At 37.6% G+C, this 16487-nt stretch overlaps 2 protein-coding genes across 12 annotated transcripts in view; one reads left to right on the forward strand and one right to left on the reverse strand.

Moving 5' to 3' along the window:
- PRKCD (protein kinase C delta) overlaps positions 1-5790 on the forward strand; it is a 135498-nt gene extending 129708 nt beyond the window's left edge. For all 5 annotated transcript variants that reach the window (XM_030570367.1, XM_030570366.1, XM_030570370.1 and 2 more), the window contains exons 15-18: positions 77-215; positions 2543-2731; positions 3401-3529; positions 5166-5790. In XM_030570367.1, the coding sequence (XP_030426227.1) occupies positions 77-215; positions 2543-2731; positions 3401-3529; positions 5166-5324 (616 nt within the window). In that variant the 3' untranslated portion in view covers positions 5325-5790. The remainder of the gene's footprint in view (positions 1-76; positions 216-2542; positions 2732-3400; positions 3530-5165) is intronic.
- Positions 5791-10667: 4877 nt separating this feature from the next.
- Positions 10668-16487, reverse strand: part of PFKFB4 (6-phosphofructo-2-kinase/fructose-2,6-biphosphatase 4) — a 116857-nt gene continuing 111037 nt past the window's right edge. For all 7 annotated transcript variants that reach the window (XM_030570205.1, XM_030570206.1, XM_030570203.1 and 4 more), the window contains one exon: positions 10668-13508. Coding sequence is in view for 2 of the 7 variants with exons in the window: in XM_030570202.1 (XP_030426062.1) it covers positions 13449-13508 (60 nt within the window). In the remaining 5 variants the exon portion in view is untranslated. The remainder of the gene's footprint in view (positions 13509-16487) is intronic.

The raw sequence follows: 16487 nt of genomic DNA on the forward strand, positions 1-16487 counted from the left end.
GGCAGTAATGTGTGTCACTTGTTTTCAACCAAATAGTATACTGACCTTTTGGTTTTTTTTAAATCTTTCCATCTAGAGACCTCAAACTGGACAATGTGATGCTTGATAAAGAAGGCCACATCAAAATAGCTGACTTCGGGATGTGCAAAGAGAATGTGGGTGGAGAGAACAGAGCAAGCACTTTCTGTGGTACCCCAGACTACATAGCACCTGAGGTAAGCACAGAACCAGTCAAGTACTTAGAATTGCAAAGTTCTAATAATGGTAATGTGGAATTTGCTTAGAAAGCCTCCTTTGGCAATCACCAACATGTAATTATCTTTCCTTTCACAGAATTTACTTTTAAAAATATTTATTCAAATGCTAGTAATCCAGTTAGAACAAGATTAATCCAGATGCTGTCCTAAAAATACTGCAGAACTCTAAAGCATGCATTGGGTTTTTGAAATATCAATTCATTTTTTTATATTAAATCTATCCAGCTAGTGAAGTTTTAAGCAGCCGTTATCCCTTCTGCTTTATTGCCCAATGAACACTGGTATAATTCCACTGTGGTGCTTTTCCATGACTGTGAGGCAGTCTTGTCTCTGTCTGCTGTGGATCAGCTCTGGAAAATCATTACTCTCTGGCAACAGAAGCACTGCCTTCTAGGCCTCCTACTCTCTGTACAGGTAGTGATAGGCCCATCCTATCCAGAGTGTCCCTCAGGAATGCTCAGCCTCTGTTCCCCTGAACACTCACAGAACTTAGATCTGCTCTTCCCAAAGGAATAGTACACACCAAGTTGTAAGATTCCTCTGATCAACACTATTCATGAGTGCTGTGGGTGAAGCAAACAACCCTAGGTTTACTATCAAACAGAGTAGGTTCACATGATAGAAAGTGAGAATACTAGAAAAATGGTTACATATAAAACAAAATCAATGCACTTTCTAGAGACAAAAACTTAGTTTACCTCAAGTCTTTTTCCTAGCATTTTCAAGTTGAGTGACTAAGACCCCATCTCATAAGGACAAACTTGCTAGCAGCTTGGCCGCACAGATGGAAAGAATGAGGATATACCTCCCTGTCCCATAGTTATACCACTAAAAGTTCACTGTCCTTTTTATAAAGTGCTAGTTCATGTCTTCCTATATATTTCCTCTCTGAAGATTTCACAATCCTTCCTTAGCACTGACTTCAGACAGTAAATGGAGGACCACACAATACTTATTTTACAGTGTAAGCAGACATTCTGTTCCTGAAAGAAAACCTGCTTTTTACCTGTGGTGACCAGTCGCTAGTCACGGACCTTAAGAACGTAATTTTCTCTGTGTGTGTGTGTGTATATATATATATATATGTACACACACACGTTGCAATTATTGTGTAACATAGGCTTTCATTAGAGACCTTACATGACTCAGATTCTAAGCCCATAAGGGACCATTGTGATCATTTAGTCTGACCTTCTGTATACCACACGCTGTAGAACTTCCCCAAAATAATTCCTAGAGCAGATCTTTTAGAAAAAAACATCCATTGTGAGTGATGGAGAATCCACACAAACCTTGGTAGTTTGTTGCAATGGTTAATTACTCTCACCATTAAAAATGTACACCTTATTTCCAGTCCGAATGTATCTAGCTTCAACTTCCAGCCATTGGATTGTTATACCTTTCTTTGAAAAATTCAAAGCTGATCTTCACTGACTCTTTCTCCCACATCATGAAACCAGCTTGTAGATATAAAACATTTTGATGTGGGAGGGTTGGGGCAGGGGAATGCTAAGTACTTAACATAAGTCCCACTGAAATTCAATGGGACTTGTGCTCTTAAGTCGCTTGCTTTTAAAATCTCCCCTGTATTATAGTCCAGAATGAGATCATTGAAATCCTAGTTATAGCTATGAGAGCTCCATCACAGCAAACATCCATTCCTTAGTAAATTGTTTTCTTTGATCACAATCAATCTTGTTTCCTCCAGTCCTATAGTTCGTCTTGCACAGGAGTGGCAATGACTTACACTAGTACAAGTGGGAAGAGAATTAAGTCCTCTCTCTTCTAAAGATTGAAAAACCAAGTTGTCAGGTGTCCAACAATATTTCTCCCTAGGAAGTCCATGTTACAAGTGAACAACCAATATATTTACAAATCTGGACAAAAAATTTAGCTACACAGTTTCCATATCCAGCTAGCTACAAGCTCAAGTGTAGCCCTTTAAGTAGGACATAATCATGTCAAAAGCTTACTTATTTTTTTCTTCTATGGCTTCTTGATTTATGAAGAGTTTGAAAATGCCTGTCATTCTTTTTGCTGGAGTTGACATGCAGGTCTACATTGTGTATGAAAAGAAGCTGCAAATCCCTAATCAGTTTTCTACCAGTAATGCATTAATCTAAGCTGATTTATTTAACCTTTTAAGGCGTAGACTGGGATTTTGGACATGACCAACAAATTATTTTTAAGTCTTTGCGGACCTGGTTAAGTGAGCCTCTGGAGGTAGCATTTCCTTATTAGAATTTGTGTTTCTCTCCCCTGCACATGTCCTGTCATGGCAACAGATTCTTCAGGGCTTGAAGTACACATTTTCTGTGGATTGGTGGTCATTTGGAGTCTTGCTGTATGAGATGCTTATTGGACAATCTCCTTTCCATGGTGATGATGAGGATGAGTTGTTCGAGTCAATCCGAGTGGACACGCCTCACTACCCACGGTGGATTACCAAGGAATCGAAGGACTTATTGGAGAAGGTAGGTGTTGGCTGTAACGCAGTCAGTAAGTCCTACTGTTAAGTTTGTATTAAGGGAAGAGAAGCTGGCACTAATGTCCCAGGTTACCAAATTGCACTTTCAGTAAAGTATTGCCTCATAATTTTAAACCTTTTACAGAAGTGCAATTATTAAGCAAGCAGCGAAAGATTTTTATTAAACTGAAACCAAAGCAGATTTAGCACTAAAGGCTAGTCTATACTATGTTAGAGGGGACAGGGAAACCCTTCAGGTATGTCTGATCTGCAGTCACAGGGTATGCTCAGGTACTGGAACAGTGAAGCTGCAGGAATATGCGCTTCATCCCAGGCTACCCCATAAGTAGTTAAACAGGGACTTAGATGAGCTTGTACAGCCTATATTGAAGCCCATGCTGCCACAGCTTCATTGCTTGAGTACCGGAGCTAGCTTGATTCAAGTTAGCTCAGGTATGTCTACGTGAACTGCAATCACTCTATGAAAACAACGTAGGTCTGCGCAGCAATCACACCGTCAGTGGCTTACCTGTTCCCTTCCACAGTACATATGATTCAATTCCCGTCTTTGTCAGTGCCCGTGTACCCCCAAAACCAGCTAAAGCCCTGGGTTCCCTTTCCCACTGAGGAGATGTAAGGATTCAGAACTCAATCTTATACACATTTTCTTTCAAAGCTCTTTGAAAGGGATCCAACAAAAAGACTAGGAATTACTGGGAACATCAAGGAGCATTCTTTCTTCAAAACCATCAACTGGACAGCACTAGAGAAGAGAGAGGTAGAGCCCCCTTTCAAACCAAAAGTGGTATGTATCATTCCAACACTTATTGTACTCTACGTGGTTTTGCACTGTTCTCGCAGAGTTGGTTACCTAGATGATTCACATTGACTATAAGAGCCAGAGGTGCTGCCATTCTGAGTTTCCCAATTCTCATTCCTGAATCTAGAGACAGGTGGTGACTTAGCCATACTATCTAACAGTTTTTGTTTATGAGGATGCCACTAATAAAGATGCTTGTTGAAGAAACAACATGATGAAAAAAGCTTGAAGGTTTCCTAACAGGAGGAAAGGAATGTGAACAGTCTATCAGTTGAAGCTGAATGGGGGAAATGAACGACAGGTGGATATAAGGATTTTTCAGTGAAAGAAATCAGTGGAAAAATCTACAGCTGGTCCAACTAAGAGCAGCCTGTACTTGCATGTTATCAAGCATAGTGTGGGAATGCTCATATGATAAAAGATTATTAATAAATTCATAGTACCACTTGAGATGACACTATATATAGTTATTTTAAATTGTATATTCTACTATAATCATTACCACTGCCACTCAGACCAGAAGAGTCTGAACACTGATTGCATTTCTCAATATATGTTTAAAGATAACTTTCACTATAATTGTTCCTGACATACTATACATTTATATGTGGATTAGGAATCTTCCACAGGCATATGGAAAGCACTTAATTTAGCACCATATGCTGCTTTCCTGTAATGGAACAGTAGCCAAAACCCTATCTAATACCAGTCTAGGAAATGCAAGTGTTCCACACCTCAAAATCAGTTTTCTTTTAATATCTAGGGGGAAGAAAGGATTTCTGTCTCCATCATATGCACAATTTAACTGTTAAGGTCTTTGAGCAGAGCCAAGGATAGGCACCTGTCAATTTTATTGATTAGTAGTCACTCTCAGTTGTAGCTTTTTCTTTGTTTGGTATTTACATGGCTCTTTCCCTCTACCTACACAGCAGAAGGAGCTATCTAAGTCTAGTGCTATTTGCCTTTAATTATTACTTAGATATCTCCTCCCCTGTAGAGAGCCTCTAAGCCCTGGTGGAGTTCTAGCAATACTACTTTTAAAAAAGCATATCTTAGTCATGGAATTTTTTGGTTGACTAAGAGGTTCTATCACTGAGAATGAACAATTCAACAGATGAGTGTTCTGGTTTTCTCCACTGGGATCATGTTAGCTAATATCTGCATTATCTGCTAGCACAGTGGTAAGATCATTAGTTAAAACAGTAACGGATAGGCCAACAACTATGACATCTTTAACTAAAATGAACGTCCCACAAAGTAAATGTAGAAAGATTGACACTATGAGCTTTCAAGAACATTGTCTACAGACTTCTAAACTTTTCATGCTTCTACACAGCATTACTTAACTTCCTTCTCGGTAGTTTGGCTCGAATTTTCATCAGTAAAGTAGTGTAATTTAATACTGTTCCAATGATTAGAACTACTGGGGTGATAACTCTGAAAATATGCTAATGTAATGCTCTGTGGGGATTCAAGATCTTACATATAGTAAATGAAGCATTTTAATGTTGTGCTCACTGTTACAAGTTTTTAAAACTCTCTTTGCCAGATCTGATTAGGCTGAAGCTGTGCAGAAAAGCAAAGAAGCACTAACTATTTCCACCCTCTTTGTTTAACACAGAAATCAGCAAGTGACTACAACAACTTTGACCGAGAGTTTCTGAGTGAGAAGGCACGGTTATCTTACAGTGACAAAAACTTGATTGAATCTATGGATCAGTCTGCATTTGCTGGATTCTCTTTTATTAACCCTAAGTTTGAACAGATCCTGGCTAAATAGTCTCTGAACATTTGGAGTTAAATATTGTAAACAGAGGCTTCCAAACGCTCAATGACATGTGGTCCAACAATGTTGTCTCTATACCTTTCCTTCAAAATAATATACAGTAGCATGAAAAATTTCTTACTGCTGATTAACTGGCAGTGGTTTTTTGCATGGTCAGGTTTGAGATATTAAGAATCATGTGCATTAATTGGGAAAATGTAAATTGCGTGTTTGGTTACTTAAATGTAATTATGTATATGCTGTATATTTTGCTCTGGAAACAAGAGACATTAGAAAAGATTGTCATTTTTTAAATATGGTTGATGCCCTTTTATTCATCTTCAGTTAAATAATTTGAAGTTATATTAAACTTCTTATGATTTTAGCAACTACACTTTTTTCTCCAAAATGACTCTCATTTACTCTCAATCTATTGTAAAAGGTAAATTGAGATTATAGAAATGTTCCTGATTTAAAAAGCAAAGCTTTTCTTAAGGATACTCTACCTAACACTATAAAAAGAATGAGGAGTACTTCTGGCACATTAGACACTAACAAATTTATTTGCGCATAAACTTTCATAGGCTAAAACCCACTTCATCGGATGCATGCAGTGGAAAATACAGTAGGAAGATATATATACACCCAGAGGACATGAAAAATTGGTGTTGCCATACTAACTATGATGAGAGTAATCAGTTACTCTTGGCTATCAGCAGGAGAAAAGAAACTTTTGTGGTCATAATCAGGATGGCCCATTTCCAACAGTTGACAAGGTGGTGTGAGTAACAGTAGGGTGAAAAAAATTGTCATGGGGAAATAGGTTTTACTTTGTGTAATGACCCATCCACTCCCAGTCTGCAAATTAATTCCAATTCTGCAGTTTCTCATTGGAGCCTGTTTTTGAAGTTTGTTTTTTTTCTTGGAGTTTTGCAACTGAGGTCTGTAATCAAGTGACCGAGGAGATTGAAGTGTTCTCCGACGGGTTTTTGAATGTTATAATTCTTGACATCTGATTTGTGTCCATTTATTCTTTTGCGTACAGACTGTCCCGTTTGGCCAATGCACATGGCAGAGGGGCATCTTCTGCTGATGATAGCCCACCTTAACTGATTACTCTCGTTATAATTAGTATAGCAACACCTATTTTTTCATGTCTTCTGTGTATATCTCGTCCTACTGTATTTTCCATTGCATGCATCCGCTGAAGTGGGTTTTAGCCCACGAAAGCTTATGCTCAAAAAAAGTTGTTAGTCTCTAAGGTGACACAAGGACTCCCTATTCTTTTGCTAACACAGCTACGACTCTGAAACCTGTACCCAACACTAGTTTCTCTTAGTGTCAGATGCTTGCTGTTGGCTCATTCTGACCAAACAACTTTGCCTCATTACAAACTAATACTTTTTTGTAAGACACTATCCAATATTTTAAAAGTTTAAGAACTCATGTAACTATGGAACCTCCAGAGTGTTCTGTGCCAAACAATTTCATGCCACAGTTAGGTAACATGTGGTGGTGTCTGCAGCTGCAGATAAAACACTGGCTATTCTTTAAGTTTAGCCTCAGTCTCCCTCTAGTTTTTGAAATACAAGAATGATTAAATACTGCTGAATTTAACTAATTTATCTCCTCCAACCAATATTACATCTCCTTTCTATCCTGCATCATTACAATAGTTACCAGCTTAACTGCTACAACCTTCCACCAGCAATGTAACTCAAAAGGATGGGTTACATTAGGAAAAAAGAAATTAGTTCCAATTAATTGTCTGACATCTTTTTTCCATGTGCTATGCTTCATTGGTTACTCTAAATATTTATTCTTGGCAAACATACACATCAGATGTTCTGGCCCAAGTATTTGGCAACAACCCACTAGGAGTAAATTTTTAGAGACTGAAGTACAAGTTTCCACTGCTAAACTATAAAGTGCATTTATTAATAGATGTGAGCAATAAGATCACTGCCTCTTACAAAAGAGCCCTGGTTCAGCTATTATATGGAATTTTGGGTCCACTTACCTGGCCTTTCAGAGATGGAACATTTCTGCTGAACTGCCAGACATGGTGCTGTTCCATATAAATCACCAGCTTTCAAACAGAACATCTGTAGCTCCATGGTGTTTCAGCACAAGTGATGTAAAAGTAAATCCATGCTTCCTTTTTGTAGGTTATAACCACATGTGAACTTTCCATAGTTCAATAACATCTGTACATGATGGAGGGAAAGGATTCATCTGGGTTAAACCACTTTCATTACTACAAGACTAGTTCACACAGGTCTACTTGCAAGTAAATAGAAAGTTGACTTACTCAATGCACAACCTCTAATGATTTGGATCATAACCAGCATTAACTATAGAGCTAGACACACAGTGGGCCTGTGGCATACTATGGACCTTAAACTGGTGGATAGATCAAAAGACAATACTGAAGTGCTGCTGTTCTATAAGTGTATTGCATAACAGAGGGCCCTGAATTGCTAACCGGTACGAAAATTCCACAGCTATGTAACTGCCATTAGCCCAGCAAATAGTGTTACACAGTAACTGTTTTTATTCTTGCTTACTAGATTGTCACAGAAGACAGCATACGTGTGTGAGAGAGAGAGAACCATTAAGTGTAGGTGCTTCAGCATATTAGCCTAATGTCCATTAAGTTTAAAAAATCCTTTTCTGCACAGAAGCTATATAAATGTAAATTTCATAATAAAAACCGCTCATTAATTCATCAATCAAATGTACCTAACATTTAAATGGCTACAAGCCACTATGCTGAGATCAAAAGGGAATCATTTCCTCCTTTGGATTTCTTTATCCAAGATGCACCAAAAAAATTGAGGGGGGTCCTCTAAGAATTTAGAATTAGGAACTATTGTTACTGAACATGAGTATCCTATTGAAAACCTTCCTGAAGTACTGTGATAAACTACAGAACTATGCTAAGAAAAGACTGGTTAGTTTCAGAAGAACTTTCTACTGAGTGCAGTGCTTAAACATGGAATAGTTTTAAGAAGATGAGTATGGTTCATTTAAATACAATAAAACCTTGCTATCTCTGGCAAACCCAGTGCAGAAAGATTTAAATTTTAGAAAACAGTGAGTAAGCAGATTAACGAATGTATATTTTGTGATTAATTCTTTATTTGACACAAATAGTTTTGTTAATTATAATACTTCACAGAACAGCAAAACGTGGAGCATGTCTGTCTACACTTGGGAGCTTGGGGCGTAAATTCCAGCTCAAGGTGACATACCTGCACTAGTGCTGATCAAGCAAGCATACTTTAGAAAAAAGTGTAGCCACAGCAGTAGGAGGGGCTAGCTGCTCCAAGTACATATGTAGCAGCTCAAACACATATGTACTTGATGCTGCTAGCCCCTCCTGCTGCTACTACACTATTTTTGAGCCCACTAGCTTGGGTACGCCTCCTCAAGCTGGAATTTGTAGCTCCAGTTCAAAGCGTCGTAGCCCTGTACTACTGACACAGGAAGACTGCTTTGGCTTTTCAAAAGAGGCTCCACTGTAGCCTCAATCATAGAATACATTCTTGGTTTTGTTTTTTTAAAAGCAGTGCTACTTTATAAAGCTGGGACCTACAGCTGGAGCTTCAGTGTTCTCATAATAAATTCAGGTTTCTCTAGGGAGACCGAGATTTGCGTTTTATTTCATATAGAAGGGTTTGCCTACACACTGGGGATTTGCCCTAATATCAGTGGCTTAAGTGCAAACCCTCAGTGTAGGCAGAAAAAAAATAAATGTAAAGGGCAATTTGTGGTTTCAAGCAGAGGTAAAAGAACCATGAGGGCCAACCAATGGCTGAAAAGGGGGCAAATCACCAGAACAGAGAAGGCTTAGGTATGTTTTATCTGGCTACACTCTTGTTCTTTATATTTGAGATTGGTGTGCCTATGGATGCTTGATCCTTCTGTAATAGAATGGTAGAGATGCACCTTAAGATTAAAAGTAAGTTATTACAAATACAGTTTCAAATCAGGCTCTCGGCCTTCAAGCAGGGAAAATGTGTGTCTGCTTTAACCAAGGAAAGAAGGAATTTTAAAATGTGTCAAAAGAAAATAGAATTCTAACTGGTTACATTTACCCATGCTCCTCTTTCAAAATAGGAGATTATCCTGCTATACAAAGCTCTCTTTTCTTGCACATCACTCTAATTGGTAGAAGATGCTGAAATGACTTGCTGGGAATGCCTGCCTCAGCCAACTGGTGTCACACATGCACATCAATGTATCAGGAGGCTTAAAAGACTACTTCATGCAAGGGGAGTTAACATACCCTCCAACAAGTAACCAGACACTCATTGTGATCTTTATCTGCATCAGCATAATAAATACTTCAGATTTAATACATTATAGATATTTGATGTATTGCTACTTAAGTGACAGTCTAATTCCCCATTGATAAATGGAACTGACTAAGGTGTTAGATCACTATCATCATCAGCCAATAATTAAATAGAGATTTACAATCTTTATTACACACCTTCTTTCCTGTAACCACTGTGCGTGAGAGCCACCTTGTGGAACATAGTAGATTGCGGTTATTTTCTATCTCATTCCCAAACTGGTCTGAAGAGATGACTGGACACAAGGGCTGGTGTTCTTAGTTCCAGCTGCTGCTAAGTATCCATACAATTCACTACACAGTGGAGCCCCAAGGCCTTTTAAAAAAAAAAAAGGACCTGGAAATGAGTTACCTCTAATAAAGAGAATGCTAGTACATTTGAGGAGAAGAGGGTATAGCAATTGCTGTTGTAAATAATACACCACCAAGAGGAACTAAAGTTAGTAGCGATCAGTACTTTCCAAATGCAACAGCAGATTAACATTTTACTTACTAATTTGCAGCTACTGGTATGAAGACGATCAGATAGATGAGAATTAATCATTTAAAAAAAAAGAAATCAAAGTTGTCCTGTTTTAGTATGTCACAGATCCTAAACATTTAGAATGACAAAACATAACATTTAATTCACAAAGCCTCAATTTACAATCATAATTTCACATGAATTTTGACTTCCTCTTCTATTTTAAATCTGAACTATTGCTTTTTCTTCCCCATTGCAGAAGATGTTTGCCAACCTGAGCAGATCTCAGGTTCTGTCACACATTGTAGGTAATATAATCAGTATATCTCACCTTTTTTCAGCAGATGATAATGAAATGAACTTAACCTTTACTCTCACACTTCTCTCTATCTGAGATACATGTTGTAAAAAGTATTTCACAGCCTTCCACAATGGACAAATTCATAAAGTGTGTTGACCTGAGGAGATATTTACACAACTCTACATGTTACTGTAGCATAGCTGGTCTAAGGGGACAAGGAAAGAAACACAAATCTTATGTTTTAACATTTAATCTTTATTACTTGGCTGAAAGATCATATGAGATTCATTTTGCCTAGAAGATTAAATTGAAGACCAGTCATGTCAGAAAGATTAGGATAATCCCATCCAATCACTGCAACATAAAACCAATATACTAGACCATGCTTAGAAGTTAACCCCTCTGGATGATGACTCGCTTTTCCGAAACAGATGGGAATATGTATATAGCTTTTAGATTGTAATGAGTAATTCTTGCAATATATTTCCAGAACTCTCAATTTTTACAGGAGAGATGGGGGTGATCATTTACTTATTTTTACATTCCAGTATTTTCCTTTTACTAACTAAGATACAGTCAATGACATTACTTGTACATTAAAACAGAATTGACAGCTTCAGATTCTCTTTTTTATTTTCAAGTACTGACATACAATTTATTCACACTTGTATACGGTGATTTTTTTACTATACATCCTGCAAATGAGAAACTGCTCTGATCACAGTATATTTAAAAGCAGTCTATAAAAATATCTACTATACATAAAACATTTAGCCATATAGAATTGTACAGCACCTCTGAAAGTTCTGATATTAAAAACTCATATAGGGAAATATTTCCCTATTATAACCATGCTTCCTTTGCCAGGACGAAGCTCAAAACTACAGTAGTCCAAACTATCTTGGTAAACCTCTGCTTTTCAAAGCACATTAAGAAGATAATATTTGGGAATTTGCCTTGGATAACTATGGATAAAAGCTAGGCTTCCTCAATTTACCATCATTAAACATACATAATCTCTACTGTAGGTCATGTGGCCCAGATCCAGAGGAAACAGGGCTGTTCTTCTGAACTATGAACAAATAGGTTATCAGAAGGGAAGCCACTATATAGCATCTCTTCCCTCTCCAATATAAGAATCTTTAGGGTTTGTTTTGCTGTGCGTCAATAAATGTCTTAGCAGTTATTAACATTAGACAATTACTATTAATACAACTAAATATATACATACTTTTAAATGCATATTACTGGTTGCATGGATTACAGACAAAAAGCTTTTGATGCTAACGTTCCAAGCAAGTGTTTTTGATATCCTATGTATTTGTTTTCTGAAATGAAATCTAGCTAGATGGCTTACTTCCAGTACACTGACTATATTGCTAAGACTAGCTTAATAAAACAAATCAGAACAGCAGCACATATTAGAGTCCCCTGACCTGCATAAAAAAAAACAACAATTTACCCCTTGCCTGCAAGCTACTTTGACAGAACTCAATTCTCTACACTGAAATTCAACTAAATGTATTAACGGATGAATGCAAAAGTTGGATTATACATAATAATCAAACATCAAAAAGATACTCCAATAACTAATAGGCAGCTTTCTTCATTTCATTAACAATTAGGTGTTGCTAGCTAAATTCTATCATCCAACACCACATGTATACTACATATATATATATATTTGCTTGGAACAATGAAGGTAGTGAGTGGCCTAGACATGCATAGAAAATTCTATTACTTTTTATCATTGGACATAAATGCACTTGCAATTTCACAGGATTTTAAAAACAAAATATAGAGATGACATTTAAAAAAAATCAACTTCCAAATTCACTCAAGGGCTTTTGTACTTACACAATTCTCAGGAGGCTAAAATCCTATTTTAACATTCTCCTCTATTGACTTAATGCTCCCACATAGAAAACCTTATACTTTTAGGGTGAAATTCACTCTATTAGAGTCCATTTAGGGTTTACATTGAAGTCTTCCTGCATTCAAGGGATGTATTGGGTCTTTTGAGGGCCCACTGAATGGGAGTATATTTTACCCTGAATGTGGAAGTTGTGTTCTCTCTTGGAAAGGCTGCTTAACATGGACAGTAAAGATGTTCTGAAGGATATCTGTCATCTTACCCTTTATAATCTCTTTCTAGGATAATTAGACTATTAGCAAGTCAGCTATCTGTACTTAAAACCATCCTTCCATAACAATCAACTGTATAACAGTGCACCCCCACCATGGTACAAAATGCCATTTTGCGCAGAGTAAAGGAACTTACTGTGATAGCAAAGCCTCTCTCACTGTCAATATAACATAATATATAATATCAAATATTTTTTCTTGGCAAAAGGGAAAGCATCCCCATTTCAAAAGACACATACACGCTGCTTTGCAACTCCTGAACTATGCTCAAACATAGACAGGGGATGGGAAAAAAAAAAAGAGTATTTGAGAAACTTTTTCAGAGCAAGACTCCAATATGAAGTGCTTTTGTATCAAATGGAGCCTATAGAGCATTAAATGCAGAATTTCACATGTATTCAAAAAAATATATACATTCACACTAAAGAAGAAGTTATCTAATTCTAGGAAGTCATTCACAGTAAAAATAAGAGGTACTCTTAGAAAAGCCATTATTGAAAAAAGTAAAAGTTCAGTTAAAACTTGACAGTAAGCTGACGAGCAATTAACAATCTTGCATGAGCCACAGATGAAGCATAAAAACAGTTGAAAAACTGCATATTCACAGAAGAAAAATTTATAGCAACTTCACTGGGTTTCCCATAAATATTTCCTGTCTTGCACATTTCAATTTTCAGCATTGAGTGTCCTCCAGAGTTGTGGGTTTTTCCGCAAGTCATTGAATCACATTCTAAAAGCCTTACAGTCAAAGGGAGTATGTGCATGTGACACAGCTTGACCTCCTTGGATGTCTTCTCCAGTCTCATGTACCTGAGCTATTTCCTTAGTGTTTCTGTAGCAGGCAGGGCATATTGTCATAGTCCACAGGAGTTATAGATGATTAGGTACTGTCCTCAAGGCTTCCTCTCTCGAGCGATCCACACCTACATTCTGCAAGCCAAAGACAGAAAGGGGATTTAAGCAAAGTTTCTTCCTGCTTTGCTGTAGGTTTTTACTCAGTCGGTGGCACATCACAAAGGGCAGACGACAGACAGAATTTGCTTTTCTTACACAGCACCTTGGACACTCATTTTCTCAGAAGACTTAATAAAATGAGACATAAGGCCCAGCCTACACCTACACCAGCTAGTATACAGAGTTCAAAAACCATGAATAAAACTTCATGTCAGCTATTAAATTCTCTACAAAGCCAACTCTCTTAATGCCAGATCACAGGCCTTCTTTGCTGCCAGTAAAAAAGCATCAGTTAAGACATCCATTATGCCAGCTGTTAAAACACTCTCATACTGTCCACTGAGCATGTGTCTTCTTAAGTTTATCTTTAAAGATGTGGTTCCTTGTCCACACTGTGCGCTATGTCAGTTTAGCTGGAACTGCACTCCTTGGACGAGCATTACCTCAGATACAGTCTTGCAAAGACTCCATAGGAAAATGAGGTAGCACTATGCACTTAGCAATAATTGTCACACACCTCTGGGTATTAGGCCCTGCTTGACTAAGATGGGGAAGATGGGTCAGGTCCCCGAGTTATTCACTTACTCGTCCCCAAAATAGTATCTGTTCAGATTTCTAGTTTTATTAGCTACTAGCAGATTTTATATTAACTGAAATTGAGTGAATTCATTTTTACTGGTTTCTGCAGTCTTAGAAAAATGTTTTTCCATTGACTCTCTTCCCTGGTCTCATAAAACCAAAAACACTTACATTCAAGGTTATTTGCTGGATAAGCAAAATGTAAATAAAACTGAAGGGTCTATTCTCCCCTCCCCACAAGCATACAATTACTGTTAGGGCATATAGATATTATATCATTCATATTATGGAGATAGGTGCCAGTGGTTGGCATGTAGATGTCATTTTAAAACCACTTTTTCTACCATCTGACTGCAATACTGTTCCCAAAGCTGTTTGGATAGCATATGAAGTTTCTATACCACTAGTTTCACTCTGTAACCATATAGATTTTAACTGAAGTAACAAGTCTACAGAACTTATGGAAGAAGATGGTTGCAGAAGTTTTGCACACTTAAAGGTTCTCTAATGCAGAGCCCTTTCTTTCAACCATTAACAAGTGGAAACCCCAGCTGCAAAGACCAGTGATGTCACAGGAAAGACTCCCGATGGCTTTGCATAAGGCCCATTATCAACGGATGGGAGATATAGCACCTACTGCTGATTTTGCCACAGACCATCTCCCTGTTCTGTGTTTTAACCACAAAATCACTCTCCTATTATAAGCACTATAAACTATCTTTACTGAAAATTCTGTCTGAATTTGCTTTTATTACTGCACCTCAGATTTTCATGAATTGCACAAATTTCACTAGAAACCTCCCCCTCAATCTTTCTATGTAGTCTCAAAAGATATTTGAACTTCTTTTCTGATTTTGTTTTGGTCTAAAGGGCAATGAGGGGGTGAAGCCATTGCAGTACAACTATTAAATAATAAGAGCTGTCACTTTTAGTAAGTTTATCAAGCTCCTCCTTTACAGCACACATCCAGGCAATGACTTGATTTAATAAAAAAATAACGTGAGTTGGAAAATTGATTTTGGGATGATAAGTTGCTTTATTATACTTAATGGGTTACTATCAAGTTACTGAAAAACAATTCATTTTCAAAAATAAGTTTAAACATGTTTCAGGGTTCTACACCCGCCAATATGACCAACAGCCACAACTGCTAGTCAATTTTTGTGGTTTTATACTCATATTTGCCTTTAAAAAATATTCTTGTTGATCTGTAAAAACCTACATTAATAAGAAGACATAAAATGACTTATACATAGCGGAAATGACTGAACTGACTACACAAAGTGCAGCCAAAAGTGCACACAGAAAAGTAATTGAAAAACAGAAATCCGTTTTTTCTTCTACCCTATCAGTGACAGAAATCTAGCTCTTACTTGTGAAAATGGTATGTAGAAAAAAGCCTGTGATTTTTCTTAAGTTGAGGGCACCCCCACTACTACTTTTTTAAAACCTCTCTATTTCAATTCATTCCCTTTATTTCAAATCAGCATTGGATTGACACACAGATTATTTTCTCACACACTCTGAAATAGCTAAGGTTTCTGACAAGACTAACGCTGGAGCACTGGTGAGCTGTCGCAGGCTTTTTGACCTCCAGGCAGTTAATCTGTTCCTCTGCCCAGCAGAGAATCAAGAGCAGAACCACCTTTCATTTCAGTAAAATTGGGTAACGGTCCTATTCCTGGATGACATTTCAGTACGTAATACCATCTTAAAACTGAGGAAGACAATGTGTGAGGAAGTGATAAGTGAGGATTGTTAGCTCACTGACTCTTCTTGCTGAAACAGTAAACAAGCAGAATCTGAAGAGTTTACAGTTTAATCAGAGATGTGCCAGTAGGCTCCAGGGACTGGTTCCAATAAATGTTATTAAAACTAGGTTAAGACCCCAGACTAGGGCAATGTATCTTACAGGAGATCTGAGTCTTGTGAGAAAATTATGGAAACATCACTCTGTGAAAGTTAAGTTACCGGCAAGCCTGAAACCAAACCTTGAAACCTACACTGCGATCAACTAAGCCTATATGGAATCCCTCCAGAGGAAATTCAAGAGGTCATTCTGATGACACTGAAAGCTGAGTTTTCTCTGGGCAGGCAGCAAATTCAGAATGTCTTTCAAACTCTTAATGGGATTGGGGGTTCCAGGAGTTGAAGTGAGCCTTTATTATCTTTTCAGATACTCCTTTTTCTTGAGGCAATATTTTCTTGTGCAACAACCCAGCAGAGGCCAAATTCTAGAGAGAAGAGTAACTGTTCTGTTTTTGGGAGAGACAACAAGGGATTTGGAGTCACCACCTGTCTATGGATATTTGGCCTTTAGCAAGCCAATCTTTGGCCACAACGGAGCAATGATGAGGGTATTTGTTCAATCTGCCC

This window comes from Gopherus evgoodei, chromosome 7, assembly GCF_007399415.2.
Source record: "Gopherus evgoodei ecotype Sinaloan lineage chromosome 7, rGopEvg1_v1.p, whole genome shotgun sequence".
Classification (NCBI taxonomy): domain Eukaryota; kingdom Metazoa; phylum Chordata; order Testudines; family Testudinidae; genus Gopherus; species Gopherus evgoodei.